General features: G+C 57.2%; 1 protein-coding gene across 1 annotated transcript in view; it reads left to right on the top strand.

Moving 5' to 3' along the window:
* FXR2 (FMR1 autosomal homolog 2) overlaps positions 1-13,810 on the top strand; it is a 67,649-nt gene that overhangs the window by 28,089 nt on the left and 25,750 nt on the right. Inside the window, exons 11-13 of the mRNA XM_068273854.1 lie at positions 8,970-9,056; positions 10,927-11,095; positions 11,716-11,850. Of these exons, the coding sequence (XP_068129955.1) occupies positions 8,970-9,056; positions 10,927-11,095; positions 11,716-11,850 (391 nt within the window). The remainder of the gene's footprint in view (positions 1-8,969; positions 9,057-10,926; positions 11,096-11,715; positions 11,851-13,810) is intronic.

Raw genomic sequence — 13,810 nt, 5'->3', positions numbered from 1 at the left:
CTTCTATTTTAAAAATAAAGAATGTCAGTTTTCCGATCACGGTTGCGATCGGACAATCGGCCGCGAATCCTCGGACGACTGGGCGTCGCCCGGCGTCACACCTCCCCCTTCCCGAGCTCTGCTCAGGGAGGTGTCAACAGGACGCCTTCCGTAGCAGCTATTGGCGCTGTTGGGTCAGGTTCCCCCTGACACCGCGACAGCCCATCAGCGTTTTGGTGTCGGCTGCCTGCTTTGTGTTGGATCGTAAAGTCGTACTGCTGCAATGACAGGCTCCACCGTAGGAGCTTGCCGTTGGTTCCAGCAGTACGGTTTAGCCAACTCAGGGGATTGTGATCAGTGACGATCGTGAAGGAGCGGCCGTACAGATACGACTGCAGTTTCTGTAGGGCCCACACGATCGCCAGGCACTCCTTTTCAGTTGTGGAGTAGGCTACCTCTCGGGGCAGGAGCTTCCGGCTCAGGTAGAGGATAGGGTGTTCATCCCCCTTTCCATCCACCTGGCTGAGGACTGCGCCGAGACCGTAGTCAGAGGCATCGGTTTGCACCACAAACCGACGACTGAAGTCTGGGGCCTGAAGCACAGGGGCTCTTGCGAGGGCCTGCTTCAAGGCCTGGAAGGCATTCTCGCAAGCGGGGGTCCAGCTAACAACCTTGGGGTGCTTCTTGCTAGTGGCATCGGTCAGGGGCTTCGCCAGTGTACTATAGGCGGGAACAAATTTCCTATAGTAGCCGGCGGTCCCCAGGAACGCCTGGACCTGCTTTTTCGTGATAGGTCGAGGCCATGCCAGGATGGCGTCCACCTTTCCCGTGTCAGGTTTCAGGGTGTTACCCCCCACCCGGTGACCTAAGTACTGCACCTCGGTCATGCCAATCTGACACTTACTCGGTTTAACCGTCAGATTGGCCATGGCCAGCCTCTCTAGTACCTGGGACAGGTGTTTGAGGTGTTCTTCCCAGGTGGGGCTGAACACCGCAATGTCATCCAGATACGCTACAGCGAACCCTTGCATTCCCTCTAGCAGGTCGTTCACGGCCCGCTGAAACGTGGCGGGGGCGTTCTTCATCCCAAAGGGCATCATCGTGAACTCGAAGAGGCCGAAAGGGGTGATGAAGGCCGACTTTTGCCTCGCGTCAGGTGCAAGTGGTATCTGCCAATACCCCCGGCTCAGATCCATGATTGATAGGTACCTGGCTGATGCCAGTGTATCTAGCAGCTCATCAATGCGAGGCATGGGGTAGGCGTCTGTAGTGGTGATGGCGTTCAGTTTCCTGTAGTCTACGCAGAACCGAGTTGTCTGGTCCTTCTTGGGGACCAGGACAACAGGGGCTGCCCAGGCACTACTGGACTTTTGAACCACCCCTAACTCCAGCATCTCCCTCACCTCCTTCTGCATGTCCGCCTGTACCTCGGGAGAGACACGGTAAGCGGATTGCCTGATGGGGGGATGGGTACCTGTATCTACCCCATGCACCGCCATACTGGTCCGCCCCGGGATACCGGAGAAGGTGTGCTGGTACTGGCCCAGCACCTTCTGTAACTGCTCTTGCTGGGCTGAGGCGAGCTGTGGATTGACGTTTAGGTCGCCGTCCACATCTCGTACGTCAGCCAGCAGGTCTAACAGGGGGTCTGCCTCTCCCTGCTCTAACCGGCTGCACACTGGCAGCGCATACTGGGTCCTGTCATGGTGGGCCTTCAGCATGTTTACATGAAAGCTCTTCTGCTTCCTGCCCCCCATGTTCACTAGATACGTCAGAGGGTTTAACCGCTGCACTACAGTAAAAGGCCCCTCCCAGGCTGCTTGCAGCTTGTTCTGCCTCACGGGAAGAAGGGCATATACCTTGTCACCCACATCAAATGACCGCTCTCCAGCAGTGCGGTCGTACCATGCTTTTTGTTTGGCCTGAGCCTGGGCCAGGTTGTTGGTCACTACTGCGGACAGGGACTCCATTTTGTCCCTGAACTTGAGGACGTAATCGACCACGGAGACATCAGTGGGGTCGCCCTTGCCCTCCCATGTCTCCCGCATCAATTGTAAGGGTCCTCGGACATTCCTCCCATACAGGAGTTCAAACGGGGAAAACCCGGTTGACTCCTGCGGCACCTCCCTGTACGCAAACAACAGATGAGGCAGGTATCGTTCCCAGTCCCCACCTTGCGACTCAACAAACGTGGTCAGCATTTGCTTCAGCGTCCCGTTGAACCGTTCACACAGTCCATTGGTCTGCGGGTGGTAGGGACTGGAGACAATGTGCGTCATGTGTATCTTTTTGCACAGGGCCTCCATGAGTTCGGACATAAACTGGGATCCCTGATCAGAGAGCATCTCCGCAGGGAACCCGACTCGGGAGAAAATGTTAAGTAGCGCGTCTGCTACCTTGTCCGCCCTCAGGGAGGAAAGCGCCATGGCCTCAGGATAGCGGGTGGCGTAATCCACCACCGTCAGGATGTACCTTTTGCCACTGCTGCTGGGAGTGGGCAATGGTCCAATTATGTCGACTGCCACTCTGTGAAAGGGCTCACCTATGATTGGCAGTGGACACAAGGGAGCCTTGCGGGGGTTCCCAGCCCGTTTTACCTTTTGGCAAACAGTACATGAGCGGCAATAGTTGGTCACATCGATCCGCATCCTGGGCCAGTAGAAATGACCCTGGATACGGTCAAGTGTCTTGTGGATTCCCAAGTGCCCTGCCAGGGGAATGTCATGTGCGGACTTCAGCACATGCCCCCGGAAGGCACTGGGTACCACAAGCAACTTGGTACCCACACTTGTTTCACCTTCGGTGGGCTGTACAGGCTCGCTGTACAGCTTACCACCTTCCCAATATACCTTGAAGGTATCTTCATTCGTGAGGGGCTCCGAAGCCTGTCTTCTGAGTGCCTCGAGGCTAGGGTCAGTCTGGAGTGCTTGCACAAATGCAGCACTCTCGCTCTCAGCCAGCTGGCCCGTGGCATATGCAGTTAGTGGCTGAAGGCTACCATCCCTGTGGTCAGAGGAGGGGGAGGAGGCCGGAACCTCTTCCACCTGCTCTGAGCCCAGGTTCTGAGCAGCGCGGCTGCGTGTTACTGCCAGTACAGGTACACCTTCAGACTGGCACATACTGGCATTACTCACATCCTGGCTGCATGCATGAATTACAGTGACAGGTACAACAACATTTTCATCACAAACAATCGGTATATCAAACACAGGTACCTGTGACACAGGTACTATTGGACTCGGTACCCCTGGACTGGGCACATTCAACCCACCTCCCCCCTGTTCTTGCCCCTTGGTGCAAAGTACCTTAGTGTGGGCGGAGAGTCCGTCTCCCTCCTGGCAGTCTGAGGGGCTTGGGGCAGGTTCATAATAGGACACAAGCTTGCCCAGGTCGGTCCCCAACAAAACTGGGACCGGCAGTTGGTCCAGGACCCCAACAACCTTCTCTTGAACCCCCACCCCCCAATCGATGGACACCCGAGCCTGGGGAATGCGAGAAAGAGTGCCCCCCACTCCAGTGAGGGTAAGGTATTTGTCAGGGAGGATATTTTCCGTCGGGACCAGGTGCGCACGCACCAGGGTGACATCCGCTCCAGTGTCGCGGAAACCGGTAACAAGCTGGTCGTTCACTGTAACCAGCTGGTGGTTGCTCGTAGCGGAGTGGATCCCTCTCCCACCTGCGAACATGACGTTGTTGGGTGCTCCCGGCTGGGGTGCGCTGGCTGGCGGCAGTTGCCGTGGGCGAGGTGTAGGTGGTGCAGGAGCTGGCGCGGTCTGCCTCCGCTCCGGGCAGTTAAACTTCATGTGTCCGGGCTTGCGGCAAAAGTGACAGGTGATGCCCTCTGTTACTGCAGGCCTGGACGCAGCAGCTGCGCTGGAGGGCCTCTGGGGCGCACGGCTCACAGAGGTAGGAGAGTCTGCAAAATTGTGGGACTGACCTCCTCTCCAGCTAGATGGGGCAGTCCTGCGGGTCTCCGGCACCCTGGTCGTTGCAAAGGTCTCAGCGAGGTCTGCAGCGACCGTCGCTGACGCCGGTCGGCGCTCCAGCACAAACTGGCGTACATCAGCCGGGCAAATGTTCAGAAACTGCTCCAGGACGATTAAGTCCTCCAGGACACCGTAAGACCCTTTAGTGAGGCCTAGCGTCCACTGGCGGAGTGTGGTGAGCAGACTGCTGACCACATCTTGATAAGAATCAGTAGATTTTTTCTGCCAGGACCTGAACCTTTTCCGGTAGGCTTCTGGCGTCAGCTGGTACTTAGTGATTATAGCCTCCTTTATAGCGGTATAATCATTGTCCTTTTCCACAGGCAGCTCTGAGAAAGCATCAAGCGCTTTGTAGCGCAGCAAGGGTGTCAGATGTCTGGCCCACTGGTCTTGGGACAGACGATACTGACGGCAGGCCTTTTCAAAAGACCTCAAAAACAAGTCAATGTCAGTGTCTTTTTCGATAATAGCAAATTTAAATTTTGCACTTACTGGAGCGGCAGTCCCTTCAGCATGGAGGCTGGGCGTTGAACTCCGGCTGGCTTGCTGCACTTTCGCCATGTTCAGCTCATGCTGTCGTCTCTCCCGCGCCTCTGCAGATTGGCGTTCCTCTCGCTTTTGCTCCGCCATGTACTGCAGGTACTTGTCCACATCAGTTTCCATCAGCTTTTGCAATGCCTGCTGCATTACTGGATCAACATAACTGGACAGTCCAGTACTGGCCGGTTCCAGGCGAGTACTTTCAGGGGTTCTGGGGTCGGGGATCACACTGACAGCCTCCTGCGTATCTGTTGCCGCATTGCCCGCGGGTTGCTCAACCTCGGTACGCACAGGATCTTCAGTCTCTGGTTCCCCTCGACTTGCGTTAGATGAGCCGGTGTCCTCCACAGTGGACACCTCCAGCGTCCGCAGATTCTGGCTATCCCATCGGTACAAGTCCGTTATCAGGTCCTGCTGTTTCTTGCCGCGGATGTCCATGCCTCTCGCCTCGCACAGACTCTGCAGGTCGGATAGGACCATGACCTTGTAATTCCCGGACATTTCCATGCCAAATAAAAGAAAACTTAGGGGAGGGGTACTGGTTACACAGTCTCTCTGTATATATGAAAAATATATTGCACTCAGTCACTACCAACGAATTAGTTCGTTTCTCGATAGGGCTAATTCGATAGCCCTACCTGAGATACTATCAGCACACACAGATCCCAAACGCTGCCGACCACTGTCACAAGAGCCCCACTGGCCGTGAACACGCAAAACCGTCCGATCCGATTCTAGCACACAGATTGAGAGCTATGGACGCAATCTGCGTAGAATTGGCGGAGTTTGAGCGTCACGACGCAGTAGGGAGCCTGTGAGGTTACGAAAATACACTTTTACTCCAACCCAGGGGTAGATTTGCCACCATCTCTGTTTTCTATCAGCCCAGAGAAAACTGCTAACTGGCTATAGACCTGTGAAACAAACAACCGGTTAAAACTGTGCAATTCCTATCTATCTATCAAAACAGTAGCGTCCCTTCGGAAGTTTAGGTCTCGTCTGTGTATACTGAATAGAAGGTTTTACTGAGAGGTAAAGACCTTTTAAAAAGCCTTTATTTGTTACAATATAAATAATTAATATATACAGACAATCGTGAACAATTAAACGATGAGAGACAGTGATAACACAGTACATAAAAGAAAAAGGGATAAAAAGAACGAATACTTATGATTCTGTGGAAAGTCCGTTCGGGAAAAGACAAAGTTCCTTTGTTGCAGTTAGTTCGCAATATGGCCGAACCACATGGCCGTTGCTCCGCCTGCAAGATGGCCACTGCTATTTCCCCAAGCAGTGGCAGTCTTTTCGGTATGATGGAAAGTGGGGGAATTGGCTGGGGGTCCTCATGCAATCAGTTTTGAGCACTGACATTTCTGGGCGGAGTCTCAAGCTCAGCCCAGGGGCGTGTCAGGCAGTGAGTTCTCAGGGGAGGAACTTCCAGCCATCCACAAAATATGTCCAATTTCATACCCCGCCGGGGTTTTGTCGCACATGCAAACCGATTTCATATTCAGATTGGGCTGAGAATACATGTTCATAGGACATCAAACTTGCAATATTTGGGGCGCACGGGGACCCCATTATTCATATCTCAGCCCCTGCTCGGGTTACCTGGCTATGTCTAGTATCACCATATTCTACAGAATTAGGGAAACAAAATTATGTAATTTTCATATTCCTCCCATGGATGGTATTTGCACAATGTGACAAAGTTATCAACACCATGCATTCCATACTCAGTTTAGTCGGTGCCGTCAAGACTGGGAGGAATGTAGGTGTCAATAGACCTCATGCTGTGCTAGCTTCCCCTGTTGAATAGACTCTGTTGGTATTTCAGCTCTGCCCAATTAGCACATTAGTGTCACCAGAGCTTTTCCGGGAGCCTTAACAGGATTTCTTGCTAAACCAGGTTGCTTTAGCCATATGCTAACGCAGGCCCATTCAGCCCTCATGGCAAAAGGGGGGGGAAGGCAGGAAGGAAAAACTTCTATTTTAAAAATAAAGAATGTCAGTTTTCCGATCACGGTTGCGATCGGACAATCGGCCGCGAATCCTCGGACGACTGGGCGTCGCCCGGCGTCACACCTCCTCCTCCTCCACAGCTGTCGCCCAGGACCCTCCTCTGCCCAGCTGCCGCCCCGGGACCCTCCTCCTCTCTGCGGCTGCACAGCTGCCGGCCGGGACCCTCCTCCTCTCCGCGGCTGCACAGCTGCCGGCTGGGACCCTCCTCCTCTCCGCGGCTGCACAGCTGCCGGCCGGGACCCTCCTCCTCTCCGCGGCTGCACAGCTGCCGGCCGGGACCCTCCTCCTCTCCGCGGCTGCACAGCTGCCGGCCGGGACCCTCCTCCTCTCTGCGGCTGCACAGCTGCCGCCCCGGGACCCTCCTCCTCTCTGCGGCTGCACAGCTGCCGGCCGGGACCCTCCTCCTCTCTGCGGCTGCACAGCTGCCAGCCGGGACCCTCCTCCTCTCCGCGGCTGCACAGCTGCCGCCCGGGACCCTCCTCCTTTCCATGGCTGCCCAGCTGCCGCCTGGTACCCTCCTCTTCTCCACAGCTGCCGCCTGGGACCCTCTTCCACGGCTGCACAGCTGCCGCCCGGGACCCTCCTCCTCTCCACAGCTGCCACCCGGGACCCTCCTCCTCTGCACAGCTGCGGCCCGGGACCCTTCTCCTCTGCACAGCTGCCGCCCCGGGACCCTCCTCCTCTCTGCGGCTGCACAGCTGCCGGCCGGGACCCTCCTCCTCTCTGCGGCTGCACAGCTGCCAGCCGGGACCCTCCTCCTCTCCGCGGCTGCACAGCTGCCGCCCGGGACCCTCCTCCTTTCCATGGCTGCCCAGCTGCCGCCTGGTACCCTCCTCTTCTCCACAGCTGCCGCCTGGGACCCTCTTCCACGGCTGCACAGCTGCCGCCCGGGACCCTCCTCCTCTCCACAGCTGCCGCCCGGGACCCTCCTCCTCTGCACAGCTGCGGCCCGGGACCCTTCTCCTCTGCCCAGCTGCCGCCCCGGGACCCTCCTCCTCTCCGCGGCTGCACAGCTGCCGGCTGGGACCCTCCTCCTCTCCGCGGCTGCACAGCTGCCGGCCGGGACCCTCCTCCTCTCCGCGGCTGCACAGCTGCCGGCCGGGACCCTCCTCCTCTCCGCGGCTGCACAGCTGCCGGCCGGGACCCTCCTCCTCTCTGCGGCTGCACAGCTGCCGCCCCGGGACCCTCCTCCTCTCTGCGGCTGCACAGCTGCCGGCCGGGACCCTCCTCCTCTCTGCGGCTGCACAGCTGCCAGCCGGGACCCTCCTCCTCTCCGCGGCTGCACAGCTGCCGCCCGGGACCCTCCTCCTTTCCATGGCTGCCCAGCTGCCGCCTGGTACCCTCCTCTTCTCCACAGCTGCCGCCTGGGACCCTCTTCCACGGCTGCACAGCTGCCGCCCGGGACCCTCCTCCTCTCCACAGCTGCCGCCCGGGACCCTCCTCCTCTGCACAGCTGCCTCCCGGGACCCTCCTCTTCTCTGCGGCTGCACAGCTGCCGCCCGGGACCCTCCTCCTCTCTGCGGCTGCACAGCTGCCGCCCGGGACCCTCCTCCTCTCTGCGGCTGCACAGCTGCCGCCCGGGACCCTCCTCCTCTCTGCGGCTGCACAGCTGCCGCCCGGGACCCTCCTCCTCTCTGCGGCTGCACAGCTGCCGCCCGGGACCCTCCTCCTCTCTGCGGCTGCACAGCTGCCGCCCGGGACCCTCCTCCTCTGCACAGCTGCCGCCTGGGACCCTCCTCCTCTGCACAGCTGCCGCCCGGGACCCTCCTCCTCTGCACAGCTGCCGCCCGGGACCCTCCTCCTCTGCACAGCTGCCGCCCGGGACCCTCCTCCTCTCCGCGGCTGCACAGCTGCCGCCCGGGACCCTCCTCCTCTCCGCGGCTGCCCAGCTGCCGCCCGGGACCCTCCTCCTCTCCGCGGCTGCCCAGCTGCCGCCCGGGACCCTCCTCCTCTCCGCGGCTGCGCAGCTGCCGGCCGGGACCCTCCTCCTCTCCGCGGCTGCACAGCTGCCGGCCGGGACCCTCCTCCTCTCTACGGCTGCCGCCCGGGACCCTCCTCCTCCTCTCCGCAGCTACACAGCTGCCGGCCGGGACCCTCCTCCTCTCCGCGGCTGCACAGCTGCCGGCCAGGACCCTCCTCCTCTCCGCGGCTGCGCAGCTGCCGCCCGGGACCCTGCCCCCCCCCCCTCCACAGCTTCTGGCAGGAACGGAGGGAAAGATCTGGACCATCTTGAATATATATATATATATATATATATTTTCCCCCTTGCTGTCCGGCTTCAGATACAGGAAAGTAACGCTACATGGGATGAGGGTGTGGTGGAGGGGGCATCCTGATGATCTTCTCAGTGGCTTTGAGGTCTCTCTGTAGTTTGCAGTGATGGAGGAACAGATCATGTGACTGATCATGTGACTGGCAGCCCTGTGTGTGTTTATGTTTCAGGGGACGGTGCCGTTCATCTTCGTGGGGACTCAGGACAGCCTCAGCACAGCTCTGGCGCTTCTGGAATATCAGATCGCTTATCTTCAGGTCTGTCTGTCTCTCTCCTTCTACATTACGCCGGACCCCCGGTGTGTCTGTGCCGTGGAGCATCCCCCAGGGTCCGTTATGTGTAGCTCCTCCCCTTTGTATACCGCCATACCTCTAGATATAGCTGCTGCAATGTAACTGTACGCTCTGCTAAGCTGTAGGACGGGCATCGCTGTTCTGAGACTTAAGGACTGGATTCACTAAGACAGGTAGCACGCCTTATCAGAGTAGCATAGCAAACTGTTGCCTGCTAATTGGCAATGACGAGAGCTCCACTCGTCCTGCCCTGAGCCCCTGCGGGTTCGTAGCTCTTGCTATGCTACTCTGATAAGGCGTGCTATTTGTCTTAGTGAATCAAGCCCTATACAGGAGTGTATATTGAACATAAATATGGAAACTTTCCTCCCCACAGAGACGTGTGAAACCTCAGCCCCTTATGGTTTACATGCATGTCTACATTAAATAGAAGGCTGGATAACCTTCATGATGGTTCTGCCTACTTGTGCTATGCCCACCCCTGCAGAGCCTAGTGCCTGTGCTATGCCCACCCCTGCAGAGCCTAGTGCCTGTGCTATGCCCACCCCTGCAGAGCCTAGTGCCTGTGCTATGCCCACCCCTGCAGAGCCTAGTGCCTGTGCTATGCCCACCCCTGCAGAGCCTAGTGCCTGTGCTATGCCCACCCCTGCAGAGCCTAGTGCCTGTGCTATGCCCACCCCTGCAGAGCCTAGTGCCTGTGCTATGCCCACCCCTGCAGAGCCTAGTGCCTGTGCTATGCCCACCCCTGCAAAGCCTAGTGCCTGTGCTATGCCCACCCCTGCAGAGCCTAGTGCCTGTGCTATGCCCACCCCTGCAGGGCAAAGTACTTGCTATATCCCAATCGCTGTGATTTCTCTACCCCTGCAGAGCCTAGTGCTTGCCATCGCCCCCTGCTGAGCCTAGTGCTTGCCATCGCCCCCCTGCGGAGCGCAGTGCTTGCCATCGCCCCTCTGCGGAGCGCAGTGCTTGCCATCGCCCCCCTGCGGAGCGCAGTGCTTGCCATCGCCCCCCTGCGGAGCGCAGTGCTTGCCATCGCCCCCCTGCGGAGCGCAGTGCTTGCCATCGCCCCCCTGCGGAGCGCAGTGCTTGCCATCGCCCCCCTGCGGAGCGCAGTGCTTGCCATCGCCCCCCTGCGGAGCGCAGTGCTTGCCATCGCCCCCCTGCGGAGCGCAGTGCTTGCCATCGCCCCCCTGCGGAGCGCAGTGCTTGCCATCGCCCCCCTGCGGAGCGCAGTGCTTGCCATCGCCCCCCTGCGGAGCGCAGTGCTTGCCATCGCCCCCCTGCGGAGCGCAGTGCTTGCCATCGCCCCCCTGCGGAGCGCAGTGCTTGCCATCGCCCCCCTGCGGAGCGCAGTGCTTGCCATCGCCCCCCTGCGGAGCGCAGTGCTTGCCATCGCCCCCCTGCGGAGCGCAGTGCTTGCCATCGCCCCCCTGCGGAGCGCAGTGCTTGCCATCGCCCCCTGCGGAGCCTAGTGCTTGCCATCGCCCCCTGCGGAGCCTAGTGCTTGCCATCGCCCCCTGCGCTCCCCCTGCGGAGCGCAGTGCTTGCCATCGCCCCCTGCGGGGCGCAGTGCTTGCCATCGCCCCCTGCAGAGCCTAGTGCTTGCCATCGCCCCCTGCGGAGCGCAGTGCTTGCCATCGCCCCTTGCGGAGCCTAGTGCTTGCCATCGCCCCTTGCGGAGCGCAGTGCTTGCCATCGCCCCCTGCAGAGCCTAGTGCTTGCCATCGCCCCCCCTGCGGAGCGCAGTGCTTGCCATCGCCCCCCTGCGGAGCGCAGTGCTTGCCATCGCCCCCTGCAGAGCGTAGTACTCACCTCCTCTCTCTCTCCCCCTCAGGACCTGGAACAGCTGCGGATGCAACGCCTGCACATTGAGGATCAGCTGAAGAGTGTGGGGGGTACGATCCGTATTCCTTCCTCTAGAGGGGAGAAGGAAAAGCCTGCGGGACAAATTGATGGCGGCACCTCCTTTGCCTCTGTTGCCAGTAGAGGCCGAGGAAATTACGGTGAGCTCTGAGGGCCAAACTGCTGAAAGATGTCAGTTCTGATCACTGTTATCTACAGTGTTTTGTTTTTTTCTAACAACTATTCCTCACTAAATGTGCATTTTCGGTATACAGTCTCTGTATGTCTTTCTTTCTTAAAAAAAACGAACCTCCTCATAAGAGAGGTTGTAATGGTGTGTGCCTCTGGGGTCGGGGGAGCACCATTACTTACCTACAGGTGGTGCTGCTCCTCTGGCCCCCCGGCCCATATGCGATCTTCTTGAGCCGACCTCAGCTTCTGACAGCATTCCTGATTATGGGGGGGGGGGGGGTCACAATGACTGTTGGGGGATGCAATCAGGGAGATGTGAGTCCAGCTTTAGTACAGCTATTTTCTGAACATTCCTGCGTCAGGCCATATTCAGTATATCTCACTGTCCGTGTGTGTGTCTCTCTCTCTCTCTCTCTCTCTCTCTCTCTCTCTCTCTCTCTCTCTCTCTCTCTCTCTCTCTCTCTCTCTCTCTCTCTCTCTCTCTCTCTCTCTCTCTCTCTCTCTCTCTCTCTCTCTCTCTCTCTCTTCCCCCCCCCCCCCCCCCCCCCGGTCATGTACTCATTATCTGGTTCTTGATTGGCTCTCACAGCTCAGGGGGACGGCCCACGGAACGGGGGTAACCGGCACAAGCCGTCACGCAGGAGAGTGACTGATGAGGATGGAACCATCCTGGACGGGCAGGAGGAGCAGCAGCAACACACCCCCCCAGTGCAGAATGGTGTAGGTAAGTGGGTAGACCAGCACTGCTGACGTTACTTCACTGGTCCGTGTTATGGCCACACCATAACAGTTTTCTGTACTTTATTGTAAGTTTATAATTGGAAAAATTGTTTTAACAATTCACGACTGGATATTATTCAGTGCCAGAACACTGCAACCACACCACACACATTACAATCCCATCAGTTCTTAGTTCTGAATGGCACCTGCAGTCCACAATATACATTGCACAAAAAACAGGAAAATAAAAAAAGATTTTTTTAATACCATTAAAGGACAACTGAACACAGGATATGGAGGCTGCCATATTTATTTCCGTTTAAGCAATACCAGTTGCCTGGCAGCCCTGCTGACCCTCTGACTCTAATACTTTTTAGCCACAGCCCCTGAACAAGCATGCTGCAGATCAGGTGTTTCTGACATTGTCAGATCTGCCAAGATTAGCTGCATGCTTGTTTCAGGTGTGTGATTCAGACACTACAGCAGCCAAATAGATTAGCAGGGCTGCCAGGCAACCGGTATTGTTTAAAAGGAAACAAATATGGCAGCCTCCATATACATCTCACTTCAGTTGTCCTTTAAGGACAGAATTTCTGTTGTGAGATTGTGAGGACCTGTCAGCATGTGCACAGCCTTCTGTAAAGTCACATTATCTGGTATAAAGTGCAGCCATATCTCACAGGGCTGTAATATTGAATAAGGGTTAATTACAAATGCAAAACCATTATAAATAAAACATAAGCAGATGAGGGCCCTGTGCTGTCAGGCTTACAGTCTAGAGCTCTGTACACACGCTAGGGCGCGGGTCAGCTGAGAATATGATAGTGTCCCAATGACGATTTCCACCCTTGTAGACCGACCCATCCTGGCAGATGTTTGGCATTAATCGTTCGTTCCGCATCACCGCAAATGATCGCTCGATACCCCCGTGTTGCGGATCTCACACTTTCAGGTTCTCATTTTCGCTCTTCCTGTAAAGTTCCGATCGGGAGACAGTCGTCCTGCTGCCTTCATTAAATCCAAAAGGGGTCGACACCTTTCTCTCTAAGGCCACTAATGCAGTTGTCACTTCTGTCCACATTTCACAATCTGTAACATTGATGTGTTGCTGAACAGCGGACTGCGTCAGTGAGCTCACGCCTTATGTGTCGGGGATTCCTCGTTTCCGAGTACAATTTAGTGTGTGTCCATATATCAGACGATGTATGTGAAGATCGTAAAAGAGACAAATCTCTCTGATCAAATCCGATTGGAGAGAGATCTGTCAGCTGCCCATATACCACAGGCCGTTCTGAAATCGAGAATTGACCTTGTGACTCTGCCTCGCCAGCCAGACACTGTCGCCCCCCCTCCCGATATTCTACTTTTATACTATACTTTACCTGTCCACGTCCGCCACTGGCTCTGCGCTCCACCGCATACACGCGCCCGTGTGGTTGCCGGCGTATACGTGGGTGCATGTCTGACATCACACACGTGCCCACGTTCCCCCACCAACCTCGTGGGGGCGCATGTTTGCAGAGTCACGATATTGCTTGCCATTAGCACCGCGCGTCGGATTGACCACTATGTCCCGACATCTTGCAGCGTGTCTGACATGTTCTGCTCCAAATTGGTCACATCGTTTATCGGGAATGCACTTGGTGGCACCGATTTTTTTTCATCCGATTCAATAATAATTATCGATTTTTGTATGGTCGATCAGCTGCCAAGTCGATAAGAGGCCGACCTCCTCTACTGCGCCTGCGTGAAACGCCGCTGTCAAGTCAACGTTGTCCGCAGTATACTGCGGACAACGTCGACTTGACAGCGGCGCTTCATGCAGGCGTAGTAAGGACGACCTCGAGGTCAGCCTCTGCACCGGGGGGGACCCCGGACCGGCGACTGTGAGCGGAGATGCTGCCAGGGGCTGGAGGAAGCCCCGGGTAAGTAATATAAGGGGGCAGCATTATTTGGCTGATGAT

The sequence above is a fragment of the Hyperolius riggenbachi genome, chromosome 3 (assembly GCF_040937935.1).
Source record: "Hyperolius riggenbachi isolate aHypRig1 chromosome 3, aHypRig1.pri, whole genome shotgun sequence".
Classification (NCBI taxonomy): domain Eukaryota; kingdom Metazoa; phylum Chordata; class Amphibia; order Anura; family Hyperoliidae; genus Hyperolius; species Hyperolius riggenbachi.
Note: the sequence above shows the minus strand (reverse complement) of the source record. Positions and strands in the feature narration are given on the sequence as shown.